This window comes from Schistocerca cancellata, chromosome 1 (assembly GCF_023864275.1).
Source record: "Schistocerca cancellata isolate TAMUIC-IGC-003103 chromosome 1, iqSchCanc2.1, whole genome shotgun sequence".
Classification (NCBI taxonomy): domain Eukaryota; kingdom Metazoa; phylum Arthropoda; class Insecta; order Orthoptera; family Acrididae; genus Schistocerca; species Schistocerca cancellata.
This window is the reverse complement of record NC_064626.1, coordinates 987,891,067-987,913,561: the sequence shown is the minus strand read 5'-3', so window position 1 is coordinate 987,913,561 and position 22,495 is coordinate 987,891,067. Positions and strand designations below refer to the sequence as shown.

The window sequence follows — 22,495 nt, the reverse complement described above, 5'->3', positions numbered from 1 at the left end:
AATATTCAAAAATTCCATAAATAACTTGCATCGTACCTGTTGTAATATTTTTTCACTTAACTTTGTCACAGCAACTCGAAACTGATCACACACTTGAGATTGGTAATATGAAAGATGAAAACATTACAATGAAACTTAACCATGAAAGAGCTGTGCAAAAACTTGAATCTGACTATGAGAAAAAGTTAATTGTGGAATACAGCAAGCATAATTTACTACAAGAAGAGATACAAAGTATGAAACTGGAATTTGAAAGGTAAAGCCCTCAAGACTGTGGGAGAAAATAGATTTTAGCATTTGCAACAGTAAGTAACACAGTTGTGTAATACCAGATGAAATAAATTGAATCTGCAATAGCAAGAACTCTCAAGAGAGTGACAGATTTTGTATTACACTAAATAGGAATGAATGTAATTATAAATAGATAAGGCTCATTTCTCCCTGTAACATTTTTGTGTAATTCTCACAAAACTACTTAAATTTTCCAATTTGTTACACTAGCACACAATATAAAAGATTATGTTCAAGTATGAACTGTTGGTGTTGTCATCATCAGTCCAATGATATTATAATGCTGCTCTCCATAGTAGTCGGTCTGGCACAAGTCTCCTTAACCCTGTAACTACTGCAGTCCATACCCATATGAGCCTGCTTGCTGTACTCAAGCCTTGGTCCCCTTCTAGAATTTTTACCTGCAAACTCCCCTGCTTTATGAAATTAAGTATTCCATGATTCCACAGGACATGTCCTATTAACCTGCACCATCTTTTAATGAGGTTGTGCCATCATGATCTCTTCTTCCCAATTTGATTCAATACCTCTTTGTTGGTTATCTGATCTGCCCGTCTAAACTCCAGCATTCTTCTATAACAACATATTTCAAAAGCTTCAAGTTTTTTTTTTTTGGTCTGTACTGTTTTTCCGATCATGTCTCATTTCTACATAATGCTGCACTCCATGTAAATAAACACATTTAGAAAATACTTTTTAACAGTTAAAGTAATAGTAATTGTTTGTAAATTTCTCTCTCTCTCTCTCTCTCTCTCTCTCTCTCTCTCTCTCCCCCCATGATCCATGTTTTAATGTCTCATTTCCTAATCTAATTTCTTCAGTGTCATCCAAGTTAATTTAACTACACTCCACTACTCTTGTTTTAGTTTTATTCATCATATAACTTCTTTTAAAGACCCTGACCATTCTGTTCAGCTGATCTTTCAAGTCCTTTGACGTCTGTGGCAGAAACATGATATCTTTCTCAGATCTGAAAGTTTTTATCTCTTCTTTGAGAAATGGAGGAAACCACTAGGTGGGAGAGCTGCATGCAAAAGAGTAACTCTGACTAATGGTAAGTGAATGAAACATGACAGACAGACAGTGGACAAGACAACAGACCAGTGAAAGAACTAACAACCTAGGCGACAATGGGGAAAGCCTTTGCCACAATGATGACAACAGGGCCCAGAGCAGTGGAAAGCCAAATCAAAGACTCGACCACAGAGAGTAACTGATTGACAAGCAAATTATGTATCAAGCAGTTCTCAGCGGAGATAGATCTGACAATATCAAGCAAGAGCACTGAACTTGCTGGTTGTGGGCTGGGCAGCCAGCTATATACAGATCGCATAAAATGTCATTGGCTGCCATACTCACATGTGAGACAGTGGCATTCTTGGTGTGTAAGAACAGTGCTACGTGGTCATGGTGGCCCCAACGGACATCTAAATCCATCTCCTCTGGTGGGTATTCAATGGCCACAGAACCTGATACCAGACCACTTGTATTTTATTCTTGATATCTTCAAAATTTCAAACTCTGTCAAAAGTTTTTTCTAAATCTACAAATGCAATAAATACAGGTTTATCTTCCTTCTATCTATTTTCTAAGGTAAGTAGTACAGTCATTGTTGCCTCACATATTCATAGATTTCTCCTGAACCCAAACTGATCCTCCCTCAACATGAATGAACTAAGATTAACAAAATACACACATTAATGACATTAAATGTCAGCTCAGATTTGGTGATGTCTCTTTATGTACTTAAGTATAATTTTCTCTCTCTCTCTCTCTCCTTTTCTCTCTCTTATTTTCCAGAAAACTGGCAAATTTGTCTCAAGAGAAAGTAACTGCTCTGGAGGAACTAAAACAGATATGTGAATGTCAGGTGAAAGAAAAGGAACTCCAATTAGAGAAAGTAAGTGTACACAAAAGTTTCTGAACAGAACAGTCATGTTGTTATTCGTGGATTATTAAATATCTACTCCTGAATTGCTTTACTGGAATCTGACCATCATTTCATATCAAGTAATATCTTCTGTGCTGTACATTAGCATCTTCTCCTTAGTCTGTCTATTTATTTTTCTCCCACTACTTCACCTGTGTATCTTGTTATCATCCATGAAAAACATAAATTCTAGTAGCTATAATGTGTCACACATAACTTTTAGCAGTTGTTCGGCTTTTCATTATCCTCCACTACAGCATGTCATTGTTACATGAAATCAATCTGTAACTAGTGTATGAGTACTGACAACTGATCATCATGTATAAGAAATGTAAAACAGTAGTTATATGACAAATAACTATTTGAAATTTGCAGCTAAGCTTTTAAACTTGTGTTCTTCAGGACTGAGTGTGTGGGTGTGCAAGCGCATGTGGGAGTGTGTGTGCATGCACATGTACATGTATGAATCCACCACACACAAACACACACACGCACACACACACACACACACACACACACACACACACACACACACATGCAGAGGAGGCATGCAAGATCACTGAGATAACAGTACTGTAGGCCTTCAAGTGCACCTAAAATAAGATGTAGTGATAAATTTAAATTTGTTTGTTTGGTGGTAGGGATTGATGGTAATGGTGGAGGGACAGCAAGAAAGTGGTATGTGGTGTGGGAACAGAGCCAAAAATCAGTGGGGAGCAGAGGCTAAGGGATATTGAGGCTAGGAGGATTGTAATACTAAAAGATGCGTCAGTAGAACAGCTCCCTCCTGTGCAACATGGTGAAGGTGATGATGCAGGAGGAGGAGAAAGGGAAAGGAATAATCTCAGTGCCATACATTCTGAAACTCTGAGGTACTCATTGTATTAAGAGTTCAGCAGTAACGATTTGTATGGTTGGACTGGCTACTGGTTGTTATGTTCACATAAAAAGCTGTGCTGTACTTGGAGTGAGAATGGAATATGGCTTGCCTGTTTTTACAGGCAACAGGCTTCTCATAAAATAGGATATAGCAGTGATATAACTGTAAACAGGTGTTATGGGCTGCTGTATGGGACATGTTTTGCATCTGTATACTTCACTAGGGTGAGAACCATGTAACTTAAGAGTTGGTATCAGTTGGGCATATCGATGAACCACAATGTTTCGTAGCCATTTGGACACAGTGGTCATCGCAACTGCCTAGTAAGCAGGAGACAAGGAGCCAGATCCCAGTCCAGCAAAGATTTTCAATCTTCCCATTGATTTAAATCACTCGCAGCCATTGTATGTAATTCCTTTGTGTCTTACTACATAGTGGCTGCTGGATCAAATGAGTGCCCACTTGTAGCCATGTCTGAAAGAACAGACACCACATATATATAATAAATGTGAGGACAGCCAATGATCTCTTCAGTGCGGATTCCCACGAGGCTTGAAATCTTATGGGAATCGGCAAAATGCAGAGAGTAATGAAGATAATGGGGCAAGGGACATGTTATAACGTCAAGTTGAACACATATATTTCAAAAATGACACAACACATGTAAGTCACAGAGCAAGTTGACAAAGCAAGACATGTGAACACTGTAACATTCAAATCAGCACTGAGTCCAAGTCTGGCGGCCGCTGGCTGCTTGGCTGCTTAGGTGGCACGGTTGCTGCATGGCTGGCAGACAGCACTGCATATAGAGGGCGTGCGTAACTGCGTGGCGGCACTTTGAAAGATCGGCGAGTCACAACACTTTTCCCCCCTTTGAATTTTTGAACTGGTCTTGATGGAGGTAGCCTGTAGATTGCTAACGTCCATAGGTGTTGTTTGACCGGCCATAAAGTCTCAAGGAGGAGGCTTCCCGTACGGACGGAAGTGTCCCCGATGATAACGGGTCGAGATGACAGGAGACATAGGAGTCGAATCTGCTTGGACCCTGTGCAGCAATCTGCCCGTTGCAGCAAGTCCGGTTGATATAACAGGAGACATGGGCGATGTGTTGGCGTCCGTAGGAGAAGGAGGCGAGTTGAGTTGCTCTGACAGATGATGGTCATCTGGTTCCTGCATGGGTACGTCTCCTGGTGGTGTCCGTTCTTGTTCTGGCACCGAGATGACGGTGAGAGGGATGCGTTGTGAGTAATGAGAGATGCCAAGATCCCGAGCATCAGGTCGAGCCGAAGGTGGTGTAGCGGCATTCGGAACAGGCGTTGTCAGCACATGAGGCCGAAGCTGGTCCGAATGACGCACTGCAACCCGTGTCGATCTGGATTTCATAAAGGCATCGGCCACAGTGTCATAAGATGCAGCCCGAACTCCATTTTGGCCACCTGCCATATCCCTGTACCCATACAAGGTCGACGGCGGTGAACCAGCCAAGCGAAGGCACCCACGGCCGTGAGGTGGAAGGCCGCAGAAGATGAAGTAGCATGCGGGGCTATTGGCCATATAAGAGCTCAGCCGGGCTGTGCTCACCCATGGGGGTGAAACGGTAAGAAGCCAGAAATTGGAGAAGCGCATCATCAGCAGCAGAAGAAGTCAGGAATTTCCTCATCTGAGCCTTAAATGTGTGGACCAGTCGTTCAGCCTCACTGTTTGATTGTGGATGGAACAGAGGGGCCGTGACATGCATGACACCGTGACGAGCACGGAAATCTGCAAATTCAGAAGAGGCAAATTGCAGACCATTATCAGTAACAAGAGTAGAGGGAAGGCCTACCAAAAAGAAAATGTGAGCGAGAGCACTTGTGGTTGCCGCGGTGGTAGGCGACGTGCAATGGACAATGAAAGGAAAGTTAGAGTAGGCGTCAATTACAAGTAGCCAATAAGTACCTAAAAAAGGTCCTGCGAAGTCAGCATGAATACGCTCCCAGGGCTTCTCAGGCGAAGGTCACGGTGACAAAGACAACTTCGGGGCGGCGGCCTGTGACACACAAGGGCCGCAGGCAGCGACCATGTGTGCGATTTCAAAGTCGATACTGGGCTAGTACATATGACGGCATGCCAGAGATTTTGTGCGAGAGACACCCTAGCGCCCTTGGTGAAGGAGGCGCAAGACCAAAGTACGCAAAGACACAGGTACCACAACACGCGGCAAAGCATTTTCAATGGAAAGGAGGATAACACCATCCCTAGCCATGAGGTGGTAGCGCGAAGTGTAGTAGTTCCGTAACGGATCAGAAGTCTTAGCGGACGGACAATCTGGCCAACCCTTCTGAATACAGCATAAAACCTGGGAGAGGGTAGGGTCAGAACCCATATCAGCTGCCAGCCAGTCCCCGGTGATGGGGAACCCATCCAAAACCCGCTGCTCAGCAACATCCAGGTGGAAACACAAAAGTTCGTCCCTATCGAATACCTGATCAGGACCCATGGGAAGGCGAGACAGTGCATCAGCATTGGCATGTTGAGCCGTCAGCTGGAAATGAATCTCATAATTGAAACGAGACAAGTAAAGAGCCCAACGCTAGAGGCGGTGTGCAGCCTTGTCAGGAAACAAGGAAACAAGTGGTTTGTGGTCCGTAACGAAATTTGGATCCATAAAGAAAAACACCAAACTTATGAAGAGCATAAATAATGGCCAAAGCTTCTTTTTCAATTTGAGAATATTTTCGTTGGGCACCCGTGAGCGTTTTGGAAGCATAAGCAATGGGTTGTTCAGAACTGTCAGAAAAACGGTGCGCAAGGACTGCACCAACCCTGTATTGAGGGGCGTCCATGGCAAGAACAAGATGCTGGCCAGGTCGGTAAGTAGCCAGGCACGGGACCTGTTTCAGCATAGTCTTCAATTTTTGGAAAGCCGCATCGCATGATGCGGACCAGTGAAAAGACACGTTTTTATGCAACAGGCGATACAACGGCTGAGCCACCAAAGCAGCAGATGCTATTTTCCCCAAGAAGGCCTGCAGTTCCTTAACAGATGTAGGGCGAGGAAGAGCGTCAATCGCAGCGACAGTTTGCTGAAGCGGACGAATACCATCCCAAGAGAGTTGGAACCCCAAGTACATTATAGATGCCTGAAAAAATTGTGATTTCTGAAGATTACACTTAAGACCGGCAGTCTGTAAGACATGAAAAAGCGTGCGGAGATTCTGAAGATATTCTTCAGTGGTGGAGCCAGTGACAACAATGTCGTCCATGTAATTGATACACCCAGGGACAGGGAGCAATAATTGTTCCAAGAATAGCTAAAAGAGAGCAGGGGCGCTGGCAACACCGAATGGCAATCATTGGTATTGATAGAGGCCGAAAGACATGTTAAGGACCAGAAACTGCCAGGAAGCAGCGTCGAGAGGAAGTTGATGATAAGCTTCTGACAGGTCAATTTTAGAAAAATACTGGCCCCCCGCAAGTTTAGTGAACAATTCTTCAGATCGGGGCATAGGGTAAGTGTCGATGAGGCATTGCGCATTTACAGTGGCTTTAAAATCACCACAGAGACGAATATCACCATTGGGCTTAGCAACGACAACGACAGGAGAAGACCACTCACTGGAAGTGACAGGAAGCAAGACCCCTGAAGTAGGGAGACGATCCAGCTCCCGTTTTACCCGATCATGAAGGGCCACAGGAATGGGCTGAGCCTGAAAAAACTTAGGCCGAGCAGTGGGTTTGAGAATGATATGAGCTTCAAAGTCGTTTGCACGGCCTAACCCAGGTGAAAAAAGGGACGAAAATGTCATCGACAAGGAATCCAATTGAGCATAAGGAATAGCATCAGAGATGATATTGACAGAGTCATCTTTGGAGAACCCAAAAACGCGAAAGGCATCGAAACCAAAAAGATTTTCTGCATTACTCTGGTCGACCACAAATATGGGAACAGTGTGAACGATGGATTTGTACGATACCTCAGCATTAAATTGTCCCAAGAGAGAAATCTTCTGTTTATTGTACGTCCGTAATTGCCGAGTGACAGGTGATAGGAGTGGAGAACCCAACTGAAGATACATCTGAGAATTAATGATAGCGGCAGCAGAACCAGTTTCCACCTGCATGCGAACATCCCGACCAAGGATTTGGACTGTGAGGAATAACTTCCCTGAAAGGGAGGAAGTGCAATTGACAGACAACACAGAAGCAGAATCAGCGACACGGTCATGAACATCATGTATGCGGTCGGATTTGCAAACAGAAGACAAATGGCCCCTCTTTTTGCAATTGTGACACACGGCCCAACGTTGGGGACAATCCTCGCGTGAATGTTTTGTAAAACACCGCGGACATGATGGAAGTTGCCGGGGGTTTTGCTGCAGTTTCTGGGAGGGTTGTTTATGGTTCGGCCGAGGCTGCGCATGGGAGCGTACTGCAGCCACGTCGGCCGGCGGGGACACGCCGCACGCATCGTCAACAGTGCATAGAGGTTGTATGTTGCAGCCGTCACCCACGCCTCTATTTGCGCTCCAGCGGTGCGAGAAATTTCAAAAGACTGCGCGATGGATAGGACTTCATCTAGAGTCGGATTTGCCAACTGAAGAGCACATTGCCGCACTTCTTTGTCAGGCGCCGACCGGATAATAGCATCCCATACTATGGAAACTGCGTAGCATTCTTTGTGAACATCAGTAACAACTTGAACTTGCGACTGAGGCCATGAAGCTCAGCAGCCCAAGTGCGATAGGTTTGATTCGGTTGTTTTTGACAACAATAAAAGGCAACACAAGAGGCTACCACATGTGTTTGCTTATGAAAATATATGGACAGAAGTGAGCACATTTCAGCAAAGGACAAAGACGCAGGATCTTTCAAAGGAGCCAATTGCGACAACAACCGATACATTTGAGGTGAAATCCATGAAAGGAACAGAGACTTACATGTTTGTTCATCCGTGACATTGAAATGCCAAGAAGTGATGTCAAAGACTTTTTTCGTAATCAGACCAGTCTTCCGCCATCTCGTTGTAAGGAGGAAAAGGAGGTATAGACAATGACGAGAAACGGCCTGCATTGGATGCCATGACGAAATCACGAATTGCCGATGTGAGAAGTGTTTGCTGTTCAATGAGACCTTGCAATAGTTGCTCTAAAGTAGCCTTGGAAACCTGTGGGTCAACAATGAAAAGGAAAAATCCACTACCTCGTCGCCAGTTGTTATAATGTCAAGTTGAACACAAATATTTCAAAAACAACACAACACATGTAAGTCACAGAGCAAGTTGACAAAGCAAGACGTGAACACGGTAACATTCAAATCAGCACTGAGTCCAAGTCTGGCGGCCGCTGGCTGCTTGGCTGCTTAGGTGGCATGGTTGCTGCATGGCTGGCAGGCAGTGCCACATATAGAAGGCGCGCGTAACTGCACGGCGGCACTTTGAAAGATCGGCAAGTCACAACAGGACACTACATTTGTAGTATGTGGACAGGTTGAGATTTTGGGTCTGATGGGAGGTGTGATAGGATAATTTGTGCAGTTGCGATGACCACCATGTTCAGATGGTGCAGTGATCAGTGCATCTGCCTAGTAAGCAGGAGACACGGGTTTGAATCCTCATCTGGCACAAATTTTCGACCTTCCCCATTGATTTAAGTGAATGCCCACTTGCAGCCTATGTCTATAATTCTTTTGTGTCTTAAGTTTTGGGTCAGTTCTGCCTCAGAGCCATCAACTACAAGCTACCCTGGCTCTTCTTATGCAGTACATTTCTATTGTTAGAGAATCTGAACTTCATAAATAAAAGTGAAGGAATATTTAAGCTCAGTTCAATAAAGTTTAGGCTCACCTGGAATGTTCTTAGTTTCTCCACGTGCTGATCTCACAACTGTTTGTTGAATTAATGACAAACTACTCCAGTTGCTGTTTAAACTTTATTGAGTCCACAATTGGGTTCTGCCTATATATTAGGCCATTTTCAAGTTGTTCTGAAAAATTATGCTGTAGAGAAACTACATCCAAATGATAATAGTACAAGCCAGATGGGATGTAAAATGTTATATGCCCATTGACACACCTATGTTTTTCATGATATCATTGGGCAAGTAACACTTTAAATTCATCTGGCTTGTACTTTTATTGCTTGCAAATTATTTCTCTGCAGCATAATTTTTCAGAACCACTTGAAAATTGCCTAATATAAAGGTCTGAATGGGTAGTGGACTCAACAAAGTTCTAGTAACAACTGGAGTGGTTTTCATTCATTCAACTGGAATACTCAGAGATAAGTTAAACTTATCAAAACTAGAATTGTTTATTTGAATATTATTCAGTTTAATTATAAGGGGCATTATAATGAGACAGAAGGAAAAAAGTTGATAAACTGTTTATTATTTCAGAAGCAATCACCAAATTGTTACTACATTTATCCCACTGTGAGACAAGATGGTCAATGCCTTCAAAGCAAAATATTTGCAGTTGACTATGGAACCATGATTGACCCAGGCACCCGTCTCTTGGCCCAAAGGATATCGATGGCCATGAATGGCTTTCTTCAGAGCTCCAAAAATATGGGAATCCCATGGGGAGAGATCAGAACTGCACGGAGGGTGTGTAAGGGCTTCCCAGAAAAACTTCTTCATTGTACTCGAAACAAATGTGGCAACATTCCCCCAGAGAGCTATGATACAATGCTGTTAGAAGAGGAGCAAGTTCTTTCACATACTGTATTTAGTATCATATTGATGTTATATCAGGTCTAGTGACCTTTCCTCTTTTGAGTGCTTTCAGTTACTTTTCTACATCTACATCTACATACATACTCCGCAATCCACCATACGGTGCGTGGCGGAGGGTACCTCGTACTACAACTAGCATCTTCTCTCCCTGTTCCACTCCCAAACAGAACGAGGGAAAAATGACTGCCTATATGCCTCTGTACGAGCCCTAATCTCTCTTATCTTATCTTTGTGGTCTTTCCGCGAAATATAAGTTGGCAGCAGTAAAATTGTACTGCAGTCAGCCTCAAATGCTGGTTCTCTAAATTTCCTCAGTAGTGATTCATGAAAAGAATGCCTCCTTTCCTCCAGGGACTCCCATCCGAGTTCCTGAAGCATTTCTGTAACACTCGCATGATGATCAAACCTACCAGTAACAAATCTAGCAGCCCGCCTCTGAATTGCTTCTATGTCCTCCCTCAATCTGACCTGATAGGGATCCCAAACACTCAATCAGTACTCAAGAATAGATCTTATTAGTGTTTTATAAGCGGTCTCCTTTACAGATGAACCACATCTTCCCAAAATTCTACCAATGAACTGAAGACGACTATCCGCCTTCCCCACAACTGCCATTACATACTTGTCCCACTACATATCGCTCTGCAATGTTACTCCCAAATATTTAATCAACGTGACTGTGTCAAGCACTAGACTACTAATGAAGTATTTCAACATTATGGGATTCTTTCTCCTATTCATCTGCATTAATTTACATTTATCTATATTTAGAGCTAGCTGCCATTCTTTACACCAGTCACAAATCCTGTCCAAGTCATCTTGTATCCTCCTACAGTTACTCAACGACGACACCTTCCTGTACACCACAGCATCATCAGCAAACAGCTGCACATTATTATCCACCCTATCCAAAAGATCATTTATGTAGATAGAAAACAACAGCGGACCTACCACACTTCACTGGGGCACCCCAGATGATACCCTCACCTCTGATGAACACTCACCATCGAGGACAATGTACTGGGTTCTATTGCTTGAGAAGTCTTCGAGCCACTAACGTATTTGGGAACCAATCCCATATGCTCTTACCTTTGTTAGGAGTCTGCAGTGGGGCACTGAGTCAAACGCTTTCCTGAAGTCAAGGAATATGGCATCCGTCTGATACCCTTCATCCATGGTTCGCAAGATATCATGTGAAAAAAGGGCGAGTTACATTTCGCAGGAGCGGTGCTTTCTAAAGCCATGCTGATGCGTGGACAGCAACTTCTATGTCTCAAGGAAATTCATTATATTCAAACTGAGAATACGTTCGAGAATCCTGCAACAAACCAATGATAAGGATATTGGTCTGTAATTTTGAGGATCCGTCCTTCTGCCCTTCTTATATACAGACGTCACCTGCGCTTTTTTCCAATCACTCGGGACTTCATGTTGGGCAAGAGATTTGCGATAAATGCAAGCTAAGTAAGGAGCCAATGCAGTAGAGTACTCTCTGTAAAACCGAATTGGAATCCTATCAGTACCTGGCGATTAATTAATTTTCAACCCATTCAGCTGCTTCAGGCTTTCCTGTGGTCCCTTATTTTGATGACATTTTAAAGTTTGTGAGGTGATTTAAAAGAGGAACCACAGTGTAATCTTCATCATTGAAACAGTTTTGGAAAAAGACATTTAGTATTTCAGCTTCATCTGTGTCATCCTCTGCTTCGATGGCATTATGGTCATAGAGTGTTGGGGCAGATGGCTTCAGCTCATTTAGTGGTGTAACATCAGACCAAAACTTCTTAGAATTTTCTGTCAAGTCAGTATAATTTTACTTTTTAACTCATTGAATACTTCGCACATGACCCTCCTTATGCTAGATTTGGCTTTGTTTAGTTTTTATTTGCATGCGAGGCTTTAGCTGCCATTAAATTTGCAGTGAAGCTTTCTTTTCTTTTTTAGCAGCTTTCCAACACAGTTGTCAGACAACGGCAGGTTTTTTTTCCATCCCCCACAACTTTGCTCAGCACATACCTGTTTAAAGAATATTTTCAATGCTCTTGAACTTTTCGGTGCTGGAAATGAAATTTTCATGTTGATCTGTGAGGTAATCTGAAATCTGTGTCTTGTTGTTCTTGCTAAACAGAAAGATCTTTCAACCTCTCTTTGTATTTCTATTTACAGTTCTTATTCAGTTATGCTTTAATGGCCTTATGATCACTGTTCCTTGTTCTACAGTAACTGAGTCAAAAAGTCCTGGTCTGTTTGTCACCAGCAGGTCTAAAATGTTACCTTCAAAATACTGTTCTCTGATTAATTGTTCAAGATAATTATTGGATAAAGTACGTAGAACATTTTTCACAAAATTCATTGTCCCTACTACCCATCTGAATCACTTGAGTCTCCAGTAAATAGCTGGTATGTTGAGATCTCCAACTAAAACTATAACAAACCAGGAAATTTATGTGAAATATTCTCCAAGTTTCCCTCAAATGTTCCACCACTATCATTGAGGCATGGGATGTATAAAAGCATATGAGGCCATGTTTGATGCACATTTAACACTTGTCTTCACCCATATTATTTTGGATTCTGAGTCTATACTGATCTCATTAGATATTACCATTATTTCATTGCTATAAATATGTGTTCATCAACAACATTCCACTTGTCTTTGCTATATACATTCTGGTCAGAGTTTAAAATTTATGTGCTATTGACAGCTGGTTTCTGCCACCTTTCTGTCTCTAGTGCAATGTGGGTACTGTCACTGTTCATAAGATAGACCAGTCCTGGGAACTCATCACAGGTACTCCTGCAGTTAACTAATACTACATTAACATTTTCTTTCTTTGATGTGCTATGAGTAATGCTACCCTTTCTGGACTTAAAATGCATCTTACGGAACCTATGGAGGGATATCTCTATCCTAAAAAAACCACATGTGCACCCCAGATGTACTCCATTGCCCCAGCAGCCACTTCCCATGTGTAGTGTATGTATGACCCCTTGGGGGGGGGGGGTTGTGTTCCTGTATTTCTCCATGTTATTTGTGCCAAAATGAGCCATGATTTGCAGCCAGGTGTATCCAATGTAGTCAGTCACTACCAACAGACCCTCCTCCACATCTCAGATGAAACCTCCCTCCCCAGCATGAAAATAGAATAAACACTGGCCTTCTCTTCCAACCTGCGCGCTATTTTCCTGAAGGGCTCTGCTACCTGCCTAACATTGGAATGCCCAGTGAAAAGCAGTCCCACCTCTGCTCTTGTCCGGACGTCTTGGGAAGTCCAGGTAAAGTCCCAACAGGAGAGGCATTCTGCACTGACCCAGATGTACTTTCAGCAGTCGGCAGTATCTCAAACTTGTATGAGGTGTAAGGGAACAACCATGCCTCCAGTATCCACTTTTGCCGTCCATCCAGAGATTCGTGACCCCACCACTGTTTGTCAGTTGCCATCAGGTAAATGTCTATTGGCCAATGATATGGTTGCCACCATAGATGCCTACCAAGACAGTTATCAAAGAACTGGGAGTATTTCCTTCATGTCCCATGCATATAAGAGGCAAATTTTTAAAGTAAGTACCATTTCAATATTTGGCCCCTGGAACTTTGCCGTTCCTCACACCACATGCACGCAAAATAACTTCATCTGTTGGCTGTCCACAATTGCCACTACAGTAGCTTTCGCTTACTTGAATGTTTATTTATATGTGTTTAATGGCACAGCCCATTGAAAATATGCTGATTGTGAAATATCCACTGTGATTCATTTCTTAAGTGTAAGGTGCGTGGAAGCTTCCAAAAGTCATCTACTGATTAATGAAGTGTATGGAGAAAATTGCTATGAGTGCTGGAATGGTTTGAAAGCAGAGTAAAGCATTTAAAGATGACTGCACACACATGCATAATAAAAAATATAGTAGGCGGCCATCCATCATTATTGATGGCCTCGTACCGAAAGTTGATAGAAAAATATGAGAAGACATCATCATTACCTGACTTCATCATTATCTCATACCTTTCCTCATGTTTCGAGAAGGTTCTGTATGAAATTGTGACAGAATACTAGCAATATCAGATGTTATGTGCATGCTGAATTCCAAAAAATGCTGACTGAGGAGCACAAAGCCAAACATTTAGCTAATTTAAGACTTTTATTTGAGGTACTATAGCAAATGGAATAAGATTTTATGTCACACTGTTACTGATTATGAAACATGGGATGTTCACATAACACCAGAATCAAAACAACAGTCCTTGGAATGGAGGCATTCGACATCCTCCAAGAAACTGAAGTTCCAGAAAACAATTTCAACTCTGAAAATTATGTGCGCTGTGTTTACAGATAGGAAGGGTACTTTGCTTGCAGGTTTTTGCTTCATTGTATCACAGTCAATGCAGACAGTTATTGTGAGGTCTTAAAGAAACTTCACTATGCAGTCCAAAACAAAAGATGTGGCATGCTCAGTAGAGTGATCTTTTTGCTGCATGACAATGTCCACCCTCATGTAGATTATCATATTCAAGAGCTCATCACTGTATATGGTTGGGAACAATTTGATTATCCCTCTGTATAGCCCTGGTTTAGCACCTAGTGACTATCATTTGTTTTGCACTTATAGAAACACCTTGCCAGTCTGTGCTGTAAGGAATGTGATGTGTCAAAATGTCAGTGCAAGAGCGGTTAAAAATCAAGCAGCAGATTTATACTAGGATGGATTCAGAAGCTGGTCTTAATACAACATAATTGCCATACCACAGGTGGAAATTATGTTGAAACATAGATTAAGTCAAAGCTATCAAATAAAAATAAAGTTATTGAATGATATTATGAAAAGGATAATTGCTACTGACCATATAGCAGAGATTCGCTGAGTCTTAGATTGGCAGAGCAAAAAGACTGTCACAAAATGAGCTTTTGGCCAACAAGGTCTTTGTCGAAAATAGACAAAACACACACACACACACACACACACACACACACACACGCTTGCAAATCCAACTCATACACAATGGGGTGTCCTGGGTGGTTGGTTTTGTGGACTTCAGTAAGCATCTAGAAGGCAGGAGTGCAGGGAGTGATAGGGGTGAAGAGAGAGAGATGGACTCTGGGGTGAGATTCTGGGATGGGCCTTAGGACCTGAGGAGAGAGTGAAGATACTGCTGTATTTCTGGAGTGGGATCACTGTGGCAGGGTTTGCAGGTGGATGAATCTGACAGCTGGCGGAATCCTTCTGCCTAGTAATCCTTGTGGTTTAAAACAACAGTGGTGAAGCCTTTGTCAGTGGGTAGGATCATAAGGTCAGGATAGTTTTTAGGTGGTCGATTGCAGTTATTTCTGCAGATGGAAGGTTAGTTTGCATATGTTGAGGGATTTGAGGAATGACGGTGAGGCAAGGATTTGACGTTAAGAAATTCTGGGAAGTTAACAGGGGTGATTTGAGGGCAGGGGGTGTGGATCATGATTCTGTGGGGCTAAGGCTTTTGAAAGAAAAGTTCATGACTGTGTTTTGGTCTGTTTAGGTTCTGGATTCAGTGTAGTGAGGGACGGACCTTTGGAGGATGGGATAAACATATTAGGTGTGTGAAACAGGATTTGTCAACTATGAGGGAACATGGGGGCTGTTTGGTTGTTATTGTAGAGGTGGTGGGCGGTGTTAGTCCACAGCAGGAGTAGGAAGTGAGCAGGTTGGAGAGTTTATTGAGATGGCATTGTGCGTGTTGTGCCAGTTCCTGGAGTTTGAAAATGTGTTATGGGATCCAAGAATTTGAGATTGCATAGTAGGAAATGTTATGGATGGAGAGAAGATATTGCAAGGAGGTTTGGGCTTGATTGATATTTTTTGCAGGACTATGGTGGTGAGGGCTAAGGGTTGATGGAATCTGAACAGATGGAAGTCATTGTGGAAGGCAGGGTGGCAGCCGGAGATGGGTAATTTGATGGTAAGGCCATTGGCGGGTTCCATGAGCCAAGGAACAGTATGTGGGACTGGATTCTGGCTAGGAACAAGAAAACTTTTCTGTGGTGTTGCAGATATAAGGAGCAAGGATCCATGATGGTAGAGAAAAACATGAAAAAATATGTAAATAACATAGAATTACATCCAAAAATTCACAAAAATACATGTGAAAAATCATGAAAAGGGTGAACAGATGCAATAAGGGGAAAAAGATGAAATCTGAGGGAGTATGTTGATAGTGAAAGCGAAAACCAACTGAAATTCGCATGAAGTCTCAATAGGGTCAAAGAAAATAGATAAATAATTTTTTTTTTTTAAATATGGGTTGCAGGTCTGTAGGTTGATAAGTGTGAAGAAGGGGGATGGTACATGTGACTGGATCAGGTTAAACTAGTAGGTATGAGCTGGAATAGACAGGAGAATGTTTGGCAAATAACACACAAAAATACGGGAGATTGATCAATTTGAAGGTATAGGATTAATGATATTGGTGGGGATAATGTGAGACATAAGATGGTGCACCAAGAATCAGTGTGGTGTTGTAGATGTCTCTTGTGTGCAATTGTACAGTTGATACAGTGTGGCTTGTAAGTGGAGTGTACAGTGCAGTTTGTAAAGTGCCAAGAGAAACACAGGAAAAAAGAGAAAGATGGGCGGGTATCGAGTATAGTAAAGCATTAGAAAATACTAACAGAGGAAAGTTATTGTAATATGGTTTATTATTATTATTATTATTATTATTTTGAAATGGTACTTAGTTTAAAATGTACACCGAACATCTTAGAGACAGTTTCACTTATAAATAAGAATCCTAATCTCTTTGAAACAAGTAATGAATTGCATGATCACTAACCCCTGCCAGTAATAACATTCAGCTGGCAAGCCAGACACTGAATAAATGACTTGACAATGTGGACACACAGGTAGCTTACTGTATAATAAATTACTTTGTTCAATCAAAACTAATAAGAATACATTCAGGGCCGGCCGCGGTGGTCTAGCGGTTCTGGCGCTGCAGTCCGGAACCGCGGGACTGCTACGGTCGCAGGTTCGAATCCTGCCTCGGGCATGGGTGTGTGTGATGTCCTTCGGTTAGTTAGGTTTAAGTAGTTCTAAGTTCTAGGGGACTTATGACCTAAGCTGTTGAGTCCCATAGTGCTCAGAGCCAACCAACCAATACATTCAGGAAGAATGCTACCAGCACAGTGCTCCTGTGTGGTGTTTATTCTGTTACTGAATTTGTGGAGACCAATTTATGTCAAATGGCACTTTAATTTTGTCTACAGTCTAATAATCTAGGATGATACGGTAGTTAACTTAATTGATTCTTATCTTGAGATATATACTTTGTCCTCTACAGTACACATAAATTAAAAAACTATTTTAATGGAAAACTATGGTGGTGAGGGCTAAGGGTTGACGGAATCTGAACAGATGAAAGTCATTGTGGAAGGCAGTGTGGCAGCCAGGGATGGGTAATTTGACAGTAAGGCCATTGGCGGATTCCATGAGCCAAGCAACAGCACAGGAACAGTATGTGGGGCTGGATTCTGGCTAGGAACAAGAAAACTTTTCTGTATTGATGCAGATATAAGGAGCAAGGATCCGTGGTGGAGGAGAAAAGCACGAAAAATATGTAAATAACATAGAATTACATCCAAAAAATTCGTAAAAATATACCCATATACAGTGCAGGTATATTTTAATGTTTTAAAAAAATTATTTTAACAAAAAGTTATATGCTTCTTCAAGAGTTACTATCTCACAGCATGAACATGTTTTTGTGGCTAAATGAACAAATAAATCTGCGCACAAAGCTTTTGTCTTTTTTTTTCTTGCACATGGCCCTAGCCCTAGTATATCATTAATCTGGGGGGGGGGGGGGGGGTGTAACAAGAAAATACATCTGACAATCGCTAACAATGCAAAGACAATTCTTAGATTGATATTGTCTTTTTATATTAATTGATGATGTGGCCATTTGTTGGCTATTGATTTTCATGGAAAGATCTGAGAATCGGTATTTGCCCCTCAGAAAAGACAAGTTGCCACTGAATTATGTATCAGACATGCTGAACAACTAGATACATTGTTGAATAAAATGTTGACATTTGAAAATATTGAGACCTTAGTACTTCTTTAATTGACCTTAATTTTCCTTAGTTGTATTCCATTCTTTATCCTCTGATTTAAGTCCATGCATAGTCATCTGAATCTGACTGGGGAACTGTACATTATCCCTGTCCTGAAGGACAAGTCCTTGATCCACTACTGTTTCTGATATACAGGATGTTTCATTATAGTATGCTAACACATCATGGGGAGCATCCTTGGAAACAAAAAAGAAATAAAAAAAGAAGACATATCTAAGGGTATAAAGTGGTTTCTGACGAACCTTGAAAAGGTAGTGACTTAAAATATGTTATTCATTGATAAAATGATAACCACCTATGAAGCACTGAAAATTGGCATACCAGCAAGCAAGCAGCACATTAGCAGCACATAGTATTGTGTTACAGAGGCTACAACTGTTCATTCATTAAACATGGATCACACCTCAAAATTGCTTTCAGCTGTGTAACCTTGGACTGGGAGTAAATTAACTTGAAATCATAGAAAATGGCATGCAAAAATTAAAAAAAGGCCTCTCTCACAGTAAGTGGTTATTATGAAGAAACTACAGTTTCTGTGTGAACAGAAAATAAGTTTTTCCTTAAAGCTATGCTATCCACACTACTGTCATACACAGCATGTGAATTTAGAACCGAAAATAATCAATTTTGACAATATAGCGTAACTGGATAGATAAAAAAACTTACTCACCAAGTGGCAGCAGAAGAACACATACACATAAAAGAAGGTTGTATGTATGCAAGCTTTCGGAACCAGTGGCTCCTTCTTCTGGCAGAAGCGTTGAACGAGAAGGAAGAGAGGTGAAGGAAAAGTCTGTAAAGGTTTAGGAAGAGGGATGGATTTCAGAAACGTCACCCAGAACCACATGTCAGGGGAGACTAACTGGACGAAATGAGAAGGAAAGACTGATTCTTGGGGACAGTGCTGGATGAGATTTGAAAACTTGAGAGCTTAAAGGTGGAAGACAGGATAATATGAAAAACGGAGATTACTGCAAAAACATCATGTACGAATTAATGAGAGTGAAAAGCTAAGTGCATTGTATGTAACAGAGGTAGGAGGGGGATGGCAAAAAATAGACAAGTCAGAAAATTAAAGATGTAGAAAACTAAAATGGAGTGAAGAAAGAAGTAGTTACTGTGAGGAAATGCTGAGATGAAGAAATTAACGTAAATTATGGCCAGGTGAGTGGCGAGAGCCAAGAACATATTGTAGTGCTAGTTCCCACCAGTGGAGTTCTGAGAAACTGGTGTCTGGCGGAAGAATCCAGATGCAATGTGTGGTGAAACAGGCACCAAGGTCACAACTGTCATGTTGTAGTGCATGTGGATGTAAAAGGCGAACAGTGTTTACACAACAGCTGGTACATGACATGTTGTTTCACAGGTGGCTCTCCCTTTGACAGTATATGCTTTGCCAGTTACAGAGCTTATGTAGGTGGTGGTAGGTGGGTGTACAGGGCAAGTCTAGAAGTGAAGATGGACACAGGCATAGGAGCCATAGGGTAGGGAGGTGGGTGCAGAAGGAGCATAGCATGTGCCAAGGATGTTGCAGACTTAGCTTTTCACTCTTATCAACTCATGCATGATGTTTTTGCAGTAATCTCAGTCTTGCATATTACCTTGTCTTCCACTTTTAAGCTCTCAGATTTTCAAATTTCATCCAGTGCAGCCCCCAATAATCAGTCTTTCCTTTTCATCCTGTCTGGTAAGTCTCCCCTGCCCCATGGTTCTGGGTGACTTTTCCGAAATCTACCCCTTTTCCTAGACCTCTCCAGTCATTTCTCTTCACTCCTCTTCCTTCCCTTCAACACTTCTACCAGAAGAAGGAGCCACTGGCTCCAAAAGCTTGCGTAAGTATAACCTTGTTTTATGTGTATGTGTTCTCCTGCTGCTGCTTGATGAGTAGATATTGTGTGAACTGATATCCCAGTTAATGTCTTTAGCCTATGGCAAAATGAAGTGTCATGCACCAGTTGCAAATGATTAAATTGTTAATATACCATGAAAATCTCCAAGTCAAGGTTTACCAAATGTACATGCATTCACAGCAGTTTGTAAGGTTTTGCCTAAAACAAATAATTTATGTGCAAGTTATCATGTTGTCGGGCATCTGAGTACAATTTTTTGGATTACATTGAAACTAACCCATGTATCAGCACTTAGTAATCACTAATGCAATGCATGTGTCATTTGATACAGTGTGTCACATTTTCCAGTGTGATGGGTGTACTACCTATCAATTCAGGTATTCTGAATTTTTTGTGGCCTGTTTAGAATATTGTGAGATTTCCAAAGTCAAATTATGTGAGTCCAGGATTTTGTGGTACTGTAGGGTTCAGTGGCGAATGATCCTCCATTAAGCAAAGTGTCTTGAATGTCCACAGTGAGCATGAATAGGCACACATCAGCCCAAGTGCAGTACAATAAACCCACTTCAGACTGTGCAGGTTGCCTAGCCAGTCTGATTAATATATAAAAAAATGACAACATGCCCACTACGCACTCATTCTGGGTGGCCAACAGGAAGTGTGGAAGAGAAATCATATGTTAATTACTGAGCACTGCTGTGATTTTGGTTCCAGGCTGGATGTTTTCTCCCACTTTGGCTTTTGGCTAGCAATGGTGCGGCTACTTTCTGAAATTAATGTCTTCTTATGACCTCTAAATTAATGTCTTCTTATGACCTCTATGACTGGCTAAGACTTGACAAACCAACCAGAGTGAGCTCCGTTGTATTCTGATTAAAGAGTAAACTTCATTTTTATTCATGAAAATCTACACCTTATAATTCAAAGCCCAAGACAAAGAATGCCCAATGGTGCTTTGCATCATGCAACTGAAATTTTTATAATTAGAAGTGCTCTCAGAAATATTTTTGATCTCGCTAGTATAGAGTATGCTTCAGCTATGTGAAAAAAATGTCACACAGTGTCTCACATTGGTGACACAGAAGAAAGATTTCAGGATGTGTGCACCTCCTTGTCTACTCACTAAACTGCATCACACATCCAGAATGGGAAATATGTGCCAAGTTGTGCATAAGCCATGCTAATCCGTCCTGGTAGCAAAAATTAATTTCAGGATCAGAACAGACATGATGCAGGCATCAAGGCACTGAAAGAACTGCTGCATACTTCACTACTTAAAAGCTGCCATTCACTAGATTCCATGGTCTTGGTAGCCTTTCAGATTACTGGTGTGAAGTAAGTGACTATAGGCGTAGAGTGCACACAGCTCTAAAACTATGTCTTGCCCTTGCAAAAATCACTGGGATCCTTTGGGACCTGCCAGATCATAGAATGAGAAGTTCAAATTTGTTGAGTGGAGAACAGAAACTCAAAGTGGCTTTTAGCAATGAGTTATAATTTTATCATTTTATAATGTTTTATGAGTTTTATGGTGTTGTTGATGATGATGATCATCATCATCATATTGACAAACTTGTCTTGTTTCTAGCAGTGGTGTATCATAGGTCTCTGGAGGAGCAAAGTGTTCCTACTGATTGGAAGAAACTACAGATTATTCCCATTTTCAAGAAGGATTGTCAAACAGACTTACAAAACAAAAGGCCCAAAACTCTGTTGTAGGAATTTGGAAAATGTTTTACATTCATATATTATGACATTTCTGGAGACCGAAAATCTCCTTTTTAGAAATCAACAGGCACCCAGGTAGGTGCAGTTCTAGTGGTGCTGACCAGTTTCTAAAGTCCCTCCTCAATAGCACCACTCTTGATCATCATAAAGTTGAAAGTCTAAATGAGTGTGGATGGTGTTTGCTCAGAAATGTATACAACACCTCAGTTTAGTTGGCACTAACACACACATTCATTCTTCACTAAGTTCTGTTATTGATAATGATGACCAGTTTGTCAGTTATGAAAATTTATTAGCACACTGCATCAGATCAACACTAAAGTTACAGTGCCGAAGTTAATTTTTCTAATGTAGCACAAAAACACCATTCACATTTACTCAAAAATGTTACAGTTTGCACTTAGCAGTGTCTTTTAATAATTTATTAGAGAGATTTACACTTCAGTAGTTCAGTTAATCCAGTCCATAAATTGATGACAATAACATTCCACAATTCTTTCCAATCGTGACAAAGTTCAATTAAAATGTTCCTTGATTTGGGTTACAGAATTCGCTTGAAAGTCTTTGAATGTTAATATAAACTTTAATATTAATGAGTCTCCTGGTTGTTGATGTGCGTATTTTCACATACTGAACGAGCATGACAGTGGTGTGAGTCAACACCAGAATGCATGTGAGATAAATCTTATTTGTGGGCTTTCAAACCGTGAACTCCCAGTTTTTAGTGCTGTTGAACTACTTGTAGTTGGGTGTAAAAACAAACTGTTATTCTGAGTGCTGTTGAACTACTTGTAGTTGAGTGTAAAAACAAACTGTTATTCTGTAATTTACATAAGGCTTTGAAAATTGGCTAGGTTAGATTTCTGAGTTGAATGAACAACAAGAACTAATGTGAGTGTGGCTTACAAAAAGTTTTGCTGGTCAGAAGTTTAGAAAAATGCATGGACAATATTACTCTTATGCAATTTGGTCCTCCTGTGTACGTGTATAAGTGTCATATGAAA

General features: G+C 41.3%; 1 protein-coding gene across 1 annotated transcript in view; it reads left to right on the top strand.

Annotated features, from left to right (window-relative positions):
* Window positions 1–22,495, top strand: part of LOC126120331 (cilia- and flagella-associated protein 57-like) — a 294,506-nt gene that overhangs the window by 93,257 nt on the left and 178,754 nt on the right. The window contains exons 11-12 of the mRNA XM_049915076.1: window positions 72–256; window positions 2,092–2,191. Coding sequence (XP_049771033.1) covers window positions 72–256; window positions 2,092–2,191 — 285 coding nt within the window. The remainder of the gene's footprint in view (window positions 1–71; window positions 257–2,091; window positions 2,192–22,495) is intronic.